The sequence below is a fragment of the Miniopterus schreibersii genome, assembly GCF_964146895.1.
Source record: "Miniopterus schreibersii genome assembly, chromosome: 9".
NCBI lineage: Eukaryota > Metazoa > Chordata > Mammalia > Chiroptera > Miniopteridae > Miniopterus > Miniopterus schreibersii.
In genome coordinates, this window is record NC_138118.1 from 71,985,986 (window position 1) to 72,001,322 (window position 15,337).

Here is a 15,337-nt window from a genome sequence, read left to right on the forward strand (position 1 = left end):
AGGGCAGCTCCCGCCGAGGCCAGGACGTACACAGCCAGCCGAGTACTAACTGCTTCCCCTCCTGGACTCGCCTGGTGGAAGCACCACGGGCTTCATTGACAGCCTTTTAAAGGGCGGACCACGGTCGAGGGACACGGAGGAACTCTGAGCGCCACGGGGAAGCCGGGGAAATGCCACGGGGGCTGGACATCCTGGTGGGCCGGGCTGTTGCTAAGGCGCCACACAGACTCCAGGAGTCTCTCTCAGGGAACTGTACTTGTGTGTGCCACAGACCCGAGTCATTAAAGAAAGAAAAATGCTCTCCCCTGCAGTTCCAAGAGGGAGGTGCCGACAGAGCCAGGCTGCGGGAGCAGGGCTGCAACTGTCCCGCGGCAGCCACACGTCCCGGCCCTGCGCTGTGCGGGGCGGCCCCCTGCCAGCTGCGTGGGGGCCACAAGCAGCAGCCCCGAGGCTGCACAGAAAACAGATCTGATCACGTGAGCTCCCCTTTAGGAAGAAAAAATAAATTACTGTATATAAGAAAGGATTTAAACAGCAAAAGTGAGAAACTCGCACCAGATTCTTGAAACCTGAAGGCCTAATGCTTATAAAATAAAATGCTCGACCGTGAACTGATACCACCGATCTCAGGCCGTGTTCAAAGACAAGAATATCTGAACCAAGGCCAGGCTTCCAGCCGAACACGCCCGCCTCGAAAGGAAGATCCGTACCTGTTTCCCCGACTCCAGCGAGTCAAAACTATTGCAGCTCTCCTCTGATGAGAGGGTTTCCATGGGAACATCATCTTGGAAACCGACAAACTCTTCATCATCACTAGGGGCGTTAAAGATGTCAGCCACTTCTTTAGGGATCTGTTTTGGATTCAAAACAGGAAAAGGGTAAAACTAGGGATTGTTATCATCGTTTAGGGACATTTTTAAAGAGCAGTAGGAATTGGCATCTCATAACTTTTCAATCTGCCTTGGTGGCCCAGTAGACCCAGTAACCCTGAGCAAAATGTGCTTCGGCTCATACCTTAGGCAACAAGGGAAGGGGGGTGGGGATAAGACTTCTCTGAATTCTAGAGCTACAGCCCATCTCACAGAGAATGTCAAGACCATGCCCAGATAGAAGCCATTTTTGATCTCTTGACGAAAAGTCAATAGGCACCGGTCTCTGAGAAACCATTAAATGGCATCCATGGAACAAAAGACTCCATGAGATATGACCACGCTCCTCTTTTCTTAATCTACAGTCCTTTATTTTTCTGTCCTTTCTCATATGCTGACTCAGACATGAAAATTCACACAATGAAATAGCTTTCCTTCCTGTCTATGTTCTAATTCAACTGTAGCGTCTTAGAATCCCAAGAGAATTTCGACGCTATTAAGGGCAATTACTCCCAGCGAGAATGCGGTCAGCACACGTAACCCAGCAAACGTGTATCTGCGGACAGGTCGTTTGTATATGTTGACTACCTATTTGTTCCCAACTCCTTATTTTGAAAAAGTTTCAACACAGAGAAAGACGAAAGAATGGAACAAACGGTTGTATACTCTTCACAAGGAACCCCCATATGTCACCACATTTTTGTTTCTTTCAACAAATATGACTTTGGACCATAGGCACCTGCTGATATTTGTCTGTTTTTGGCCTAGGAAAACAGTGATTTAATATGAACCAACCTAATATCCATGTATGTTCAAAGTAACTTACAGACATCACCCTAAAATATTTCAACACACATCACCCAAGGAAACTATAAATGCCAAAATTTCAAATATTACCAACAGTACATCTACTAGTGTTTGGTAGTATTAATACTGGGCACTGAGGTGTTAAGAAAATTAAGCAAAAGAAAAAACAAACTTTAAACTAAAAATAGCTCTTTCCTGTTTATAGCAGCACTATTTACAAAAGCCACAAAATGGAAGCAACCCAACTGTCCACAACAGATGCATGAATAAAGAAAATGCCATATATGCATACAATGGAATATTATTCAACCTTAAAAAGGAAGGAAATCCACCCTGGCCAGGTGGCTCGGTTGGAGTGTCGTCCCAAACACCAAAAGGTTTTACCCCGATTGGGAAGTGGATGGGAGTCAACCAATCGATGTTTCACTCTCACATCTATGTCTCTCTCTCCCCCTGTCATTTCCTTAAATATCTTATGATTAAATTAGTTGGTCGACAAGAAACATACATACCATTTACCAAACATGCACCATTTACCAAAATATTAACTCAAAATGGATCAAACCATAATATAAAATCTAAAACTATAAAACTTCAAGAAATAGGAGAAAATCTTTGTAACCTTGGATTAGGCAAAGAATTCTTAGATACAACACCAAAAGCACAATATAGATTTTTACAATGTATAAATGACAATCAAAATTAAGAATGTCTGCTCTTCAAAAACCACTGTTAAGAGAATGACAAGAAAAGCCAACAGCCTGGAAGGAAATATCTGCAAATCATCTACCCAGCAAAGAACCCACACCCAGAATATATGAAGGACTCTCAAAATCAGTAATACCATGGACCACACAACAATTTAAAACTTCTTCAAAGAAGAAAATAAAATTTAGAAAGGAAAAAAAATGTTAGGAGAAAGATCCACCACAAACACAACAAATTATTGTCACTGAAAACTTCATACAAAATAAATACACCAAGCAAGAATCGCACAGATAAAACTAGTTAAAACAAAGAAAATTCACTGAAAAGGGAACATATAAGAGGCAAAAACATAACTGAAAAGTCTTCAACCTCCCCAAGTAAAGAAAGAAACCAGAATGAAGACAAGCACGATTCTCATCTAGAGATCCAGCAATGTTTTGTCAGTTTTTAAGGGCACAATCAATGACAGGAGGAAGTGACAAGACAAACACCCTTATACTGAACCGGTGGGGGAAGCAAAGGGGCCCAAGGTTTCAAAACAGAAATTTGGTCATGCATATCTAAAACAGGACAGTCAGCTAAAAGGGGGGGAAAAGTACATACACTCAGATTTAAAAATTGCCAGAAAACCTGGATAAACTCAGAGTGAAGGAATATGCGAACTCTAATTAGTTAAGAGGGTTATTAAATCAAGGATTATCAGAGTGACAAGACCTCATCCGTTGGCTGGAGCACCTCCCCTCATTTCAAAGAGGGGCAACCCTCAGCCTAGACCCACTCAAGGGCACGCAGCTTGTGACCACCCCTACAAAAGACATCCCCAAGTGCCTAAACAGGAAAAAGCTGATTTCTCAATAAAAATAACTATGTCAATTAGTATTTAGTATTTAATTCAATCAAAAAAACCGAACCTAAATATAACACCAAACGCAGGAGCAACCAAAGAAAAATACAGATAAAACTGGACTTAATCAAAACTAAAAACACCTATTCATCAAAGGAACTGTCAAGAAAGTGAAAAGACAACCTACAGAATGGGAGAAATATTTGTAAGTCATACAACTAGTAAGGATCTAGTATAGAGAATATGTAAAGATCTTTTACAATGCAACAAAACAACAAAAACTCAATAAAAAAAATTTTTTAAAAGCACGAAGGACTGACAGACATTTCTCCAAAGAAGATACACAAATGGGCGAACATGGAAAGCCGTTCAACAGCATTACTCGCTAGGGAAATGCACATGAGAAACACAAGATGCCGCTTCACGTCCTGAGTATGGCTTTACCCCCAAAAGGGGGGGCGGGGGTGTCAGCAAAGATTAGAGAAATCAGACGCTTGTCCATGGCTGGTGGGAATGTAAAATGGTTTGGCTGCTGTGGAAAAGTTTGCTGACTCTTTGAAAAGTCAAACCTAGAATAACCAGCACTTTCACTCTTAGGTATATAACCAAAAGAACCGAAAACAGGTGGTGTTTCAAACAAACACATGTACGTGCATGTTCACAGCAGCACTGTTTACAGCAGCCAACAGTTAGAAAGAATCCAAATGTCCATCGCAGATAAATGGGTGAAAAACTGGCATATACAATGTACAATGGACTATTGTTCAGCCATAAAAAGGAAGAAGTACACTGATCCATGCTCCAACGGAGATAACCCTGGAAAACATTATGCTAAGAGAATCCAGATGCCAAAGGTCACATACTGTATGACTCCACTTAGGTGGAATATCCAGAATAGGTAAATCCAGAGGCCAAAGCAGACCAGTGGTCGCCGGGGGCTGGAAGAAGAAAACGCAACGGGCCACAGCTTAAAAGGTACAGGGTTTCCCTTTAGAGTAATTCTTAATACACAAAGACCCAGGGAAAAGCCTGAGGCTGAAAATCTACCTCCTGAAAACCTACCTCCGTAAGAGAAGGGCAGGGAAAGACCGAAGAAAAAAGGCCAGATTCCAGTCTGGCAAGTCAGAGAGTTTAAGGGAAACGTCCACAGGAGGCATGTGCGGGGCGGCTGCAAGACCAAACGCATCTCCCCGCCGCGAGGCGGGCACTGGAGACTTATGCGGGGGCAGGGCGGAGGGCGGGGGGTGGCCTGGTCACCAGCGTGAACATGAACCTGCCAGGGACAGGGCATTACCTGACATGCCTGACCAGGGCAGGACAGCAGCCTGTTCCAGGGGCTGGCACACAGCAGGAGGCAGGAGGGGTGCTGATTTGTTAGCGATTACGATCAGCCAGCCTGGGGGGGAAGGGGGGGGGAACCTCCACTCTGGCCCGGGGCCAGCGCGCAGGACAGACGGCGGTCACGTCCTGGAACAGTCTCTTCTCCAACATTGTGACTGTACTAAATGCCACTGAACTGTTCGCTTTAAGGTTCAATTGATATTATATGAGTTTAACCTAAATATTTTTTTAAATCTAAACTCATAGTAACTGAAAATCTTGTTTATCCAACTATTCAAATTTGCTTATAATAATATAAAAGTAGGCAAGTGGTTTACTAAATACTTCGCATCAGGTGTAGAATGTAGCTCCTCACCAGGATGGCAACTGGTCCCTCCCGTCTGAACTGAGCACAGTGCCAGGCACACGGTCAAGTGCCTCCCAGAGCTCCCTCTACAGGCCTGTCTCCAAACAGCAGTCGGGGCGGCTTCGCAATTACAGGCTCCTCGCCAGCTCCCCACTGGCTGAAGGAGTTAAACCCTACATTCCCACCATCGCTCCCTCTGAAACTTCTTTCCTTTCCGCTCTCTTGTTATTTTCTACAGGACACAAAAAAAATACTTATGAATCTGTTAGTGGGCTCACAATGCATAAAGATGTAATCTGTGACATCAGTAACAAAAGTGGGAGACAAAGGTGTGCACAAATAGTTTTTTATGCCACTTAAGTTAAACTGCCGTCATTCAAATTAAACTGTTTTAATTTTAGTTATATGTAATCCCCATTGTAACCACAGAGAAAGTATCTATAGAACATACACACAAAGAAAATAGTAATAAAATGGGAACCAAAACATGTCACTACAAAGAAATCCACAAAATACAAAGTAGCCAATAATGGAGTAAATAAGGGTCAAAAAAGCTCTAAGACATACAAAACCAAACCCAAAGTGGCAAAACTTAAGCTGTTCTCTACCAGGAATCATTTTAAATCAGTTTAATGGATTAAACTCTACAATCAAAAAACACAGATTGAAAAATTGGATTTAAAAAAAAAAAGTCTTTAGATCTCTTGTAGACAATATATAGTTGTGCGGGTCAACTGAAAAAAAAACCCAACACCTACATATAAGTGCATTCAAGCAGTTCGAACCTGGGTTATTCAAGAGTCAACCGTAATCAGAAAGGTATCACATGTTCATGGATTGGAAGACTTAATATTGTTCAGGTGGCACTACCCAAAGCTATCTAAAGATCTAATGCAATCCCTATCGAAATCCCTTCAACATTTTTTGCAGAAATGGAAGAGCCCTTCCTAATATTCTTGTGGAATCTCGAGGGTCCCTAAATAACCAAAACAATCTTGAAAAGGAAGAACCCTGTTAGAGGGCTCACATTTACTAATTTTTAAAAATTTATCTTTATTGTTGAAAGTACTTAATACTTACTACAAAGCTACAGAAATCCAAAGAGTATGTTCCTAGCATAAAGACAAACATCTAGACCAGTGCAACAGAATAGGCTGCCCAGAAATAAACCCTCACACAGACAGTAAAATGATTTTTGACAAGGGTGCCAAGACTGATCAATGGGGAAAGGACAATCTTTTCTACAAATGATGTGGGGAAAACTGTATCTCCATGTGCAAAAGGATGAAGCTATATCCTTACTTAACACCATCTACAAAAAACCTCAAAATGTATCAAAGACCTACATGTAAGAGCTAAAACCACAAAACTCTTAGAAGAAAACATAGAAAGAAAAATTCACGACATTGAATTCTGCAATGACTTCTTGGATATGACACCAAGGTAACCTACAGAATGAGAGAAAATATTTGCAAATCATGTATCTGATAAGGGATTAATATCCAGAATATATAAAGAACTCCCACAGCCCAATAACAACAATACCAATTGAAAAACGATTAAAGGACATCAATGGACATTTCTCTAAACTGACACCGATGGCCAATAAACACACAAAAAGATATTCAACATCACTCATTATTAGGGAAGTGCAAATCAAAACCACAATGAGATACCACTTCACACTCATCAGGATGGCCATAGTCAATACAACAGAAAATAAGTCTTGGTGAGGAGATGGAAAAATTAGAACTTTTAGGAACTGTTAGTGGGCATGTAAAACGGTACAGCAGCCACTGTCAAACAATATGGTGGTTTCTCAAATATTAAGCACAGAATTACCCTACGATCCAGTAACTCCACTTTTAAGTATATTTCCAAAAATATTGAAAGCAAGGATTCAAACAGATATTTTACACCAATGTTTATAGCAGCATTTCTCACAATAGCCAAAAGTGAACATAGCCCAAATGTCCATGGATGGATGAGTGGATAAACAAAACGTGGTATATACATACATGCAAGAGATTATTATTCAGCTTTAAAAAAAGAATGAAATTCTGATATATGTTACACTTAAAAAGAGTTAACATGATAAATTTTATGTTATGTATATTTTACCACAGTAAAAAAAGGGAGGGCCAAAGGGAAAATAATCAATGTTAATTTTAAAAGAGAAAATATAAGTGGGGAGAGATTTACAGACATATATGAGTGTATAGGGCTTGGAAGAGCTGTTCAAATGAGTAGCCAAGGAACCAGGCTTTGGCAGAAGTTCTGAGAGGGACGTGAGCCAAGCCACTTGGGAAGTGCTGGGCAATTTCCTCTTCCAGAAAGATCAGCAGACAGGAAATGTGAACCCAGTGTTAAGACTTCTCTGGATTCTGAAAGATTGATCATCAAATAGGACAAGTCGTTCTGAGTGTTTTTCAACAAGGGGCTATTGACATTTTGGACAGAAGGGCTGCTTTGCCCTGTGGGACTCTCCTGCCCCCAACACAGGGCACTTATCATCCCCGAACTCCAAATGACTTAATACACAGGAGCATTCCCCTCACCGTATCACACTAACAACCAAAACGATGCGCACGTGGTGGTAAGGTAAATTACCTCTGTGCAGGTAACTCCCATTACCTTCCTACTGCCTCGAGTGTCCACCCAGTTATAAAGCAGCAGCAAACAACTCTAAGTCCCAAAGGCTTAAGACAAAACAAGGCTTCTTTCCTGTTCCTGTGACATGCTCATGCTGGGCCAGCCAGGTGAACCACCCCACACTCCCCCACAGGACCTGTCCCCGCCCGGGACCTGGGCTGACAGCCACCACCACCTGGACGCTGGCAGAGGCAGAGGGAAGGAGACAGGAAAGGACGCGCTCGCATTTACAGGATTCTCCCAGAAGTGACACACACCTGCACGCTTCACTGGCCAGAGCACGTCACCAGCCTTGCCCACGCCCACTTCAGGGCCCCGGACAACGCATTCCTCCCACAGGGAAAGAATGGGAACATTTGGATAAAGCTCTGATGGCTTCCAAACTATGACTGGAGAGCATTCTGTGGAGCAGAGGACACTATGCCCACGGCTATAAGGAAAAGTTATTAAAAAGACTTTAACAGTGCCAATAGGTGAGGGGCGCCATGCTAAGGGATCCGACGAGGAATGGGTCGAAGGGGCAGGGAGCCAGACGATCTCTAAGCAGTCTTGGTGTGGTGTGACAAATGTGAACAGGGCAGAGGCCACAAGGCACCTGACCGCTGTGGGGGTGATGGTCAGGAAGACTTCTAGGGGGGCAAGATGAGCCACATGTGCACAGCTGCAGGACGGAGCCAGACTGGAGGGAGACTTGCAGGAGATTTGTAGGTGGGACAAAGAGTCACAGGGCTGTAAAGCACAGCGTAGGGAATATAACCAATAATACTGTAATAATTAAGGATGGTGCCAGACGGGGACTAGACTCACAAGGGGGGATCACTTCGTAAGGTATAGAAATGTCTGATCACAATGCTGTAGACCTGAAACTGACACAATATTGTATGTTAACTATAATTGAAAAAATTTTTTTTTAAGTCTGGGGAACAGCGAGGCAGGGAGCACCCATCTTCCAGAGGAGAGGGTCCCCGTGCTCAGTGCAGAGGAGCCCTGAACAGATCTGCACACCGACGGGGGTGGGGAGGACCTTCACCCCCAGCCAGCCTGGAAGCCTTCAGACAGGGATCCTCTTGACACGCTTCTGCCCCGCCGGTGGAAAACGTGCCGAACAATCAGTGGCGGGCGGCCCGTGCGTGCCGCTGACGGCACGTGGCTGGTGGCATTGTGCCCGAGCGCATGTGCACGCTCCCCGAGAGCGCGTCCCCCCCCTTACAGCCAGAGAGGCAGGCCCGCAGGAGGCCGCGAGGCTCGGGCACCTGTCAGCGCGTTCTTAAAGCTGGCAGTGCGGGAAAACAGGACGGAGCTGCTTCTTGTTGCTGTTTTGAAGTCAGATAAGGGGTCTATGCAAGAGCCCATGTGTGGGAAAGGCCAAATACAGCCCCACTGGCTTCAACTATTTAAAAAACTCCCCAACTCAAAACGGCCTGGTTCCAATGTCAGAAGGAAAAAGGGGGGGAGAAATTAAGAATAAACAATGATTTTAAGTACCCTTTTACTTTTTCTTAACTTTCCGTTTTAAGCCGATGCTAATGGAGAAAATAAAGGCATTCTGCATTAAAAAGTATTCTCGGGGGTTTTGTGATCAACTCAAGTTTTGTTTTTGTATTTTCCCCCCATTTACGTGCCCTCAGAGTCCTGGAGCTTTAAATAAAAAAATTTATGGCGTGGGGGGCAGGAAGATATCTTTTCTACTTCAGGATTTATTACAGGTATGATTTCTAAATGTCAGTTCCATGCTCCTCAAAGTGGGGAGCTCGGTGACAGCCAGAAGGCTTTCTGGAGCCCAGGTGGGACAGGGAGGGGAATTCTTTCCTAGAAGAGTAGTTTAAAATAGCATTTTTGTATTAAAATAAATTAAAATGTTTCATGGAAAAGAATGCAAAATAGGCATGACTTCTAAAGATAAAAGTAGAGATTGATGAGGAGCTCTCCTGCCCGGGCAGGGTGGGGCTGCTACACCTCCAGGCCTCGGGCAGGCACTAACGGCCGGATGTCCCAGCCTGTCATAACTCACATTTCTACTCACTGCACTGACAGCCCTAAGCCATCTTTGTAAAAGATGCAACAAATATCTAACACCTACCTACTGGATGCCACGCCCTTCACACAGCAGGATACCATCATTTTGGCCTGCTGCGTGGTTTTGAGTCACAGGCCACTACTGCCCTGGGGTAAATCCTGGGCCATAACAGAAGAGGCGGTCTGCCAGCAGGTGGGGGGGGGGGTCGGGCGTGGGGCGCAGGCCCTGTGACAAAAGACCAAATGCCAGAGCTCACTCACAAATGCAAGGCACTCTCCAAGAACACAGGGCTCTCCTGGAGGAGTGTGTTAAAGATGGGAGCTGCCCAAAGCACTGCGCTGCTGCTATGGCAGGTTTAGGGGAACAGCAGATGGGTCTGTGGGAGGGGATCCCCGGCCACGTCCAGTCCTGAGGACACTGGTACAACTGGCAGGACACAAGACCCCTGGGAACTTGTCACCCACACACCTGGTAGCCAGGGCTGTCCTAAAGCACAGACTTCAGAACTCATACTTAGGGATGTGAAATGCTATTTTCTAAATGTCTTAAGTGCATCATGCAACCAGAAAAGGGCACGTATCTTAAGTGCACAGCCCGGTAAAGGTTTCCAAACTGCACCTGCCCATTATATTTACCACCCAGAGCAGAAATACATCTATTTTAGCTCTTAGGAACCACTTTACAATGGGTCAACCAACCAACTTGCACAAATTCCGGAGGACCCAATCCACAGGCACTTCCACTACACATCGGTTAGCACATTCATGGATGGGGGGGGGGCTCCAGACAGACCTGATGCTGGTAAAGAACATACCTCTAGGACTACTTTCCACTCACCCCGAAGGAAAACATTCTGCTAGGTGCTCTAAAGTTCAGAAAGGAAGAGTCACTGTTTCAGTCCAGTGATCATGAGCCCTGGTTCTAACCTGAACAAAAACTGCTCTCTCTCAGCTCATACAACACAACAAAAAGGGAAATGCCTTAAAAATAACATGTCAGAGGTTCCCACCATCAAAAACTAGGCATATTCCTTTTACGAGGTAGTAAGTACATGACAAAGAACAGTAACTAAACGAGTGTGGTTTCCAAACAAGGAGTGAGGTGTGTACGTATATATTCCCCAAGACACTTACTGCAAAATTCCTTTAATAATAATAAAAATGTTCAACACAAAATTAACACATGGAACACACGTCTACTCAATGAAATACTGCAGTCACTAAATGAAAACTGCTCTAGCCGGTCTGGCTGTGGTTAGAGTCCAGGGTTCTAGTCCAGCCAACTGCACGCGCCTGGGTTCCCGCTCGATTCCCCCGCAGGGGCGGGTGCAGGACACAACCAATCGATGTGTCTGTATCACATCAATGTTTCTCCCCCCCCACCTTCCTCTCCCTCCCCACCTTCCACTCTCTCTGAAAGGCAATGGAAAGAGTACCTTTGGGTGAGGGATTTAAAAAAAAAAAGAAAGAAAACTATCGAGACTTCCAAGCTACTGAGAAAGACATTGAAGGCACTGAAGAAAGAATTCAAATAAACACTCAAACTATAAAAGTTGTGCAACAATGGTGACGGAACACAGCCAACTGGATGGAAAATATTTAGGAAATGACACCCAGACGGCAGGGTAGGTAGAGCAGTAGCTCAATGTTTATTTTCATTTCAGCTTATCGTAAGATGCCATCAATGCAGAATTCTTGTAAAAATCATTTTTATGTAAAAGCTTGGTGGATCTTATTTATATCGTGAAGCTGACATTTGCAGACTGTATCCAAGGAATCTTGTGCAAAGCATAACCTGTTCAGTTCCTAAAAAAAGAACCAGACCAGCTACTACTGTTAACAGCCCAACCCTCCTAGAGGGAGGGGCAAAGGTATCATGAGGAAAAACAGAAGTGCTGACACCCCTTATATTTAAATAATACATATATTTGGCATGTCCCCGATCATCTCAGTGGTGCTATGTTGGACAAAGATCTTTAGCCTCACAAAATTATTTTAGTGAAAGTTTGGTAACCTACCAAAGTCCGGTGATTCAGTGGCAAAAGTCAGGCAATGGCCCTAGGAACAGAATCCTGGCTCAGCTCCTTCCCTGCTGGTTGCCTGAAGCTAATTGTTCAATTTTATCTTATCTTTAAAATGCAGATAATGCAACCTACTTTACAGAACTACTGTGAGGATTAATTCTGATAACTTTAAGTACCTAGCACAGCCTGACTTCTAAAAGGAAGCAATAGTTTCCCAGGGTGCAAGGAGGGGTAGGGGGTTGGGAAGGATGGGTAAGGAACTCACAAGAGCAGTTTAAAATGAACGTCCCCGGACCATTCTATTCAAATGGCTTTACTGAACTTTTCATTAATTTAGTGTAAGATTCATAAATTCTGAAAGTCACATAATTACATCACGGTTTTCTGTCCTGTATACCTGACCAGGTCAGAGATGCTGTGTTCTGCCGTTTCTCAGGATTACTAAAAATTCAGCTCTTAAACTGACGAGGTAGTCAGTAAAATATCAAAACCACCAAGTGGCCTTTTAAATATAGAACTATAAAAGAGGGAAATCACTGTGCTGTCCTTCCAAGATGACCCCCCTCTGTGACCAGTTTCTCAGGTTCTGGGCACAAATTTTAAGCCATGGGATCAGCTGAGTACAAACTTTGTAGCTATGAGATCAATAGCCAGAAAAATTCCCCTTTGCCCCCCCTTCAACAGTATGCATATTCATGAGAACACTTAGCATCAGTTCCTTCTCTAAGGGTCCAAGCTGCACCCTGGAGCTAGAAGAGGTAACGGACATTCAGGACCCCCAGTTTCTCTGCTACGGTGCTGAGGCAGTCTCATCCTAGGCCCCTGAGCGCTCAGTAAGGGGCCAGGTCCTAGCCTTTACTGGGTATTAGTCCTGTCATTCAGTATAAAAACACAAAGACACACTTGTGGGCCCAACAAGGACTACAGCCCATGGGAGATGTGATCAGTCAGAGGACATCAAATCGGACACACCAGTGCGGTCTCAAAAGAGAACAGAAAGGAACTGAGTTCAAATGAGTGCCTTCTCTTCTCCTCCCTTCCTAGTTCCCTCTACTTACAACATCAGGCCTAAGCTGCTTTGCTGGAACCCCTGCCACCTCTGCGCCTTCCAGGGGATGGAAATTTTATTTACTGTATGTGTGAGATTAAAACCCACTGCACACTGAGCTGAGCCTTAGCGTGCACTAATACTGCTTCAGGCAGTTCATCACACTGCTTCATTCATAGGGCTGGGGCACAGGGTAAAACCACAGGAATTTAACATCTTGCTGTGCCTGAAATGTTCATTAAGTGCTCTTATCTGCAGTCACCTGCCCACCCCATGGAACCACTCTCCACTAATTTAAATTAAAGAGACTATAATCTGCTCACATTTAAATTATGATGAACAGGAACATTTCCACTGGAAAAAATCATCACATCTTAATTTGCGCTGCCAGTTAGGAGATCTTTAGTAAAGAAAAAACAACACCTGATGATCTTATACATAGTAATTTGCCCTAATTGACGCATAATGTGTCGGATAGGATTTGTGGATTACCCTACGTGGTAAATAGTTTAACATTTAGAGCTACCAAAATTTGGCCTCATTACTTAACAGGAAAATGTTCACTCCAAGTACACATTCTGGGTCATTTTGAACTGGCTAAGCATGAACTGTGTTTAAGGGGTAGAAGTGAGTCGGGCGGAACAACAGGATTCAGGCAGGAGTGATACATTATCAAGGTAGATTGCTGATGAAATTCACAAGGGGCTCAAGGCTCCTTCCAGAAAGGTTGAAGTCCTGGAGACACCTGAACCTCCTAGAAGCACAGGATAATTACATGGTAAAGTACAATAGCAAAAACAAACAAAAATCTAGGCCTGTCTCAATCCTTTTTAACCTTGAGTTAGTTTTCCATGCTTTTAATACCTCCCCTCATTGCCGAGGCGTTAAAATATTACTTTCTTATAAACCTCCACAAGAGATTTCTAGCAAATGTCCACTTTCAGAAAGCCTTTCAGAAATTAGTAAATGGCCAAACCAACCATTAAGGGCTCAACTTTTAATGTGCCGATGACCTGGACAGGTGACAGCGGCCTGGGCTCAAGCACCCCCCGCCGCTTGGCGCCAGCCCCCTTCTTGTCGCCCAACGCCAAGGCCCAGCACCCAGGTAGAGGAAAGAGGTAAACACCAGTCGGAGGTTAAGGTGGAAGCAGTGAGTCAGAGGCGCTCACAAAAGGGAGAAAAAACCCAACTCCTCATACAAAGTATCTCTCGGGCTCCCGCAAGCGGCTTCCTTCCCTTTCTAAAAGTTTTATTTTTACTTCATTTGAAAAAAAAGTGTTTATTGCTCACCTCTGGGGTGGGGGGAAAGTACATTCACTACTAGAAAGTAGAGAAAGGCTCTTTTTAAAAAGGAAGGAAAACCGAAGCCGTGTTCATATTCCCAGCACCCACTGAACCATCAGGGTAACGCTCTCAAGGGTTTGTTGAGGAAACTTTTAGAAGCTACTTAAGACCCTAACGCGTTAATTGGGCTCGTGCTGTGTATACGGTTTGGGATCTTGGGGCTTTTTGTTTTTTAATTTGGCCTAATGACGTTGCCATCCCCACCCCCACCCCGCCCCAAGTGGTTAAATTCCTTGAAAACATTTACAAAAGTTCTGTAGCAAGACCAGAGCCATTCCTTTTAAGCTCCATTATCCCGGCTGAGCCGGTCTGACCCTCGAGAGCTTTTTAGAAAAATTACGCTTTTCTTAAACTTCCTTATCTCTGTGCCAATTCCTAGAGAAAGTGGGGGCCGCGCACCAGAAAAGCTCCCCACCCCCACCCACCCCCGCCCCGGTTCCAAGAGCTCGGCAAACGCCGAGCGCAGGCTGCGCCCCTTCTGCCTCCCTTGGAAATGCGCTCACCCACGGGGCTCGGGGCCGGGCCGCCACCCCCGGGCACCCACCCGGGCCGGAGGCTCCCAGCCTCTCCAGTCCCGCTGGCACCCCCGCGCCCCACTGCGCACACCTACAGGGGGCGCCCACCCTGGCGTCCGTGGGACTGGGCGCGCGCGATCCACAATCCGCGGCCAAGGGCCACGTTTCCAGCCCCAGGCAGGGAGCAGGGCCGGGCGCAAAGGCAAGGCAGGCCGGGGGGCGTCGGGGCTGCGGCCGGCGGCCGGACCCTCACCTGGGAGCGAGTCGCCAACGCCATGCTTCCACCCGGGCTCCGGCTTCCTCCTAGCACGCCGCCGCCAGCGCCCGCCTCGCCCCCGCCGGCGCAGGGAGGACGCCCGCGGCCGCGCAGCCCGCGCGCCGTGCCCGGAGCTCCGGCGGCCCGGGGAGGGGCGCACTGGGCGCCGGGACGGGGGAGCGCGCGCGCCGCCCACTCGGCGCCGCTGCGCCCGGCCGCGGGGCTGCGGCTCCGGAGCCAAAGTCCGAGCCCAGGGAACTTCGCTCCGCAGGCGGCGCGAGAGGGGGCTGCAGATGGGCGCGGCCTGAGGCGGCTAGCAGTTTGGGGGTGCCGGGCTCCCCCCTGCAGCGGAGGGAGGGAGTGGAGCCGTCCGGCTGGGTTTCGCGCGGGAGAAATGAAAGGGGCAGTCCCGGGGCAGCCTCCAGCTGGCACGCTGGGCCGTGCGCGCGGGGAGCTTTGCAGGCTTTATTGCAGGTTGTGCCCCGGAGCCAAAGCCTCTGCCGCGGTCGGTTTCCCAGGGCGGCTTCGGGGCTCGTCTTGTTTTGTTGCTTTAAAAGGGCGGGGTTG

General features: G+C 46.0%; 1 protein-coding gene across 2 annotated transcripts in view; it reads right to left on the reverse strand.

Annotated features, from left to right (window-relative positions):
- The window catches only part of CDCA7L (cell division cycle associated 7 like), a 28,410-nt gene extending 13,520 nt beyond the window's left edge, over window positions 1–14,890 (reverse strand). The window contains exons 1-2 of one of the 2 annotated variants that reach the window (XM_081146696.1): window positions 14,768–14,890; window positions 711–851 (exon numbers count right to left, since the gene is read on the reverse strand). In XM_081146696.1, the coding sequence (XP_081002822.1) occupies window positions 711–851; window positions 14,768–14,791 (165 nt within the window). In that variant the 5' untranslated portion in view covers window positions 14,792–14,890. The remainder of the gene's footprint in view (window positions 1–710; window positions 852–14,767) is intronic. The other variant, XM_081146697.1, reaches the window with a different exon arrangement.
- Window positions 14,891–15,337: the final 447 nt, after the last annotated feature.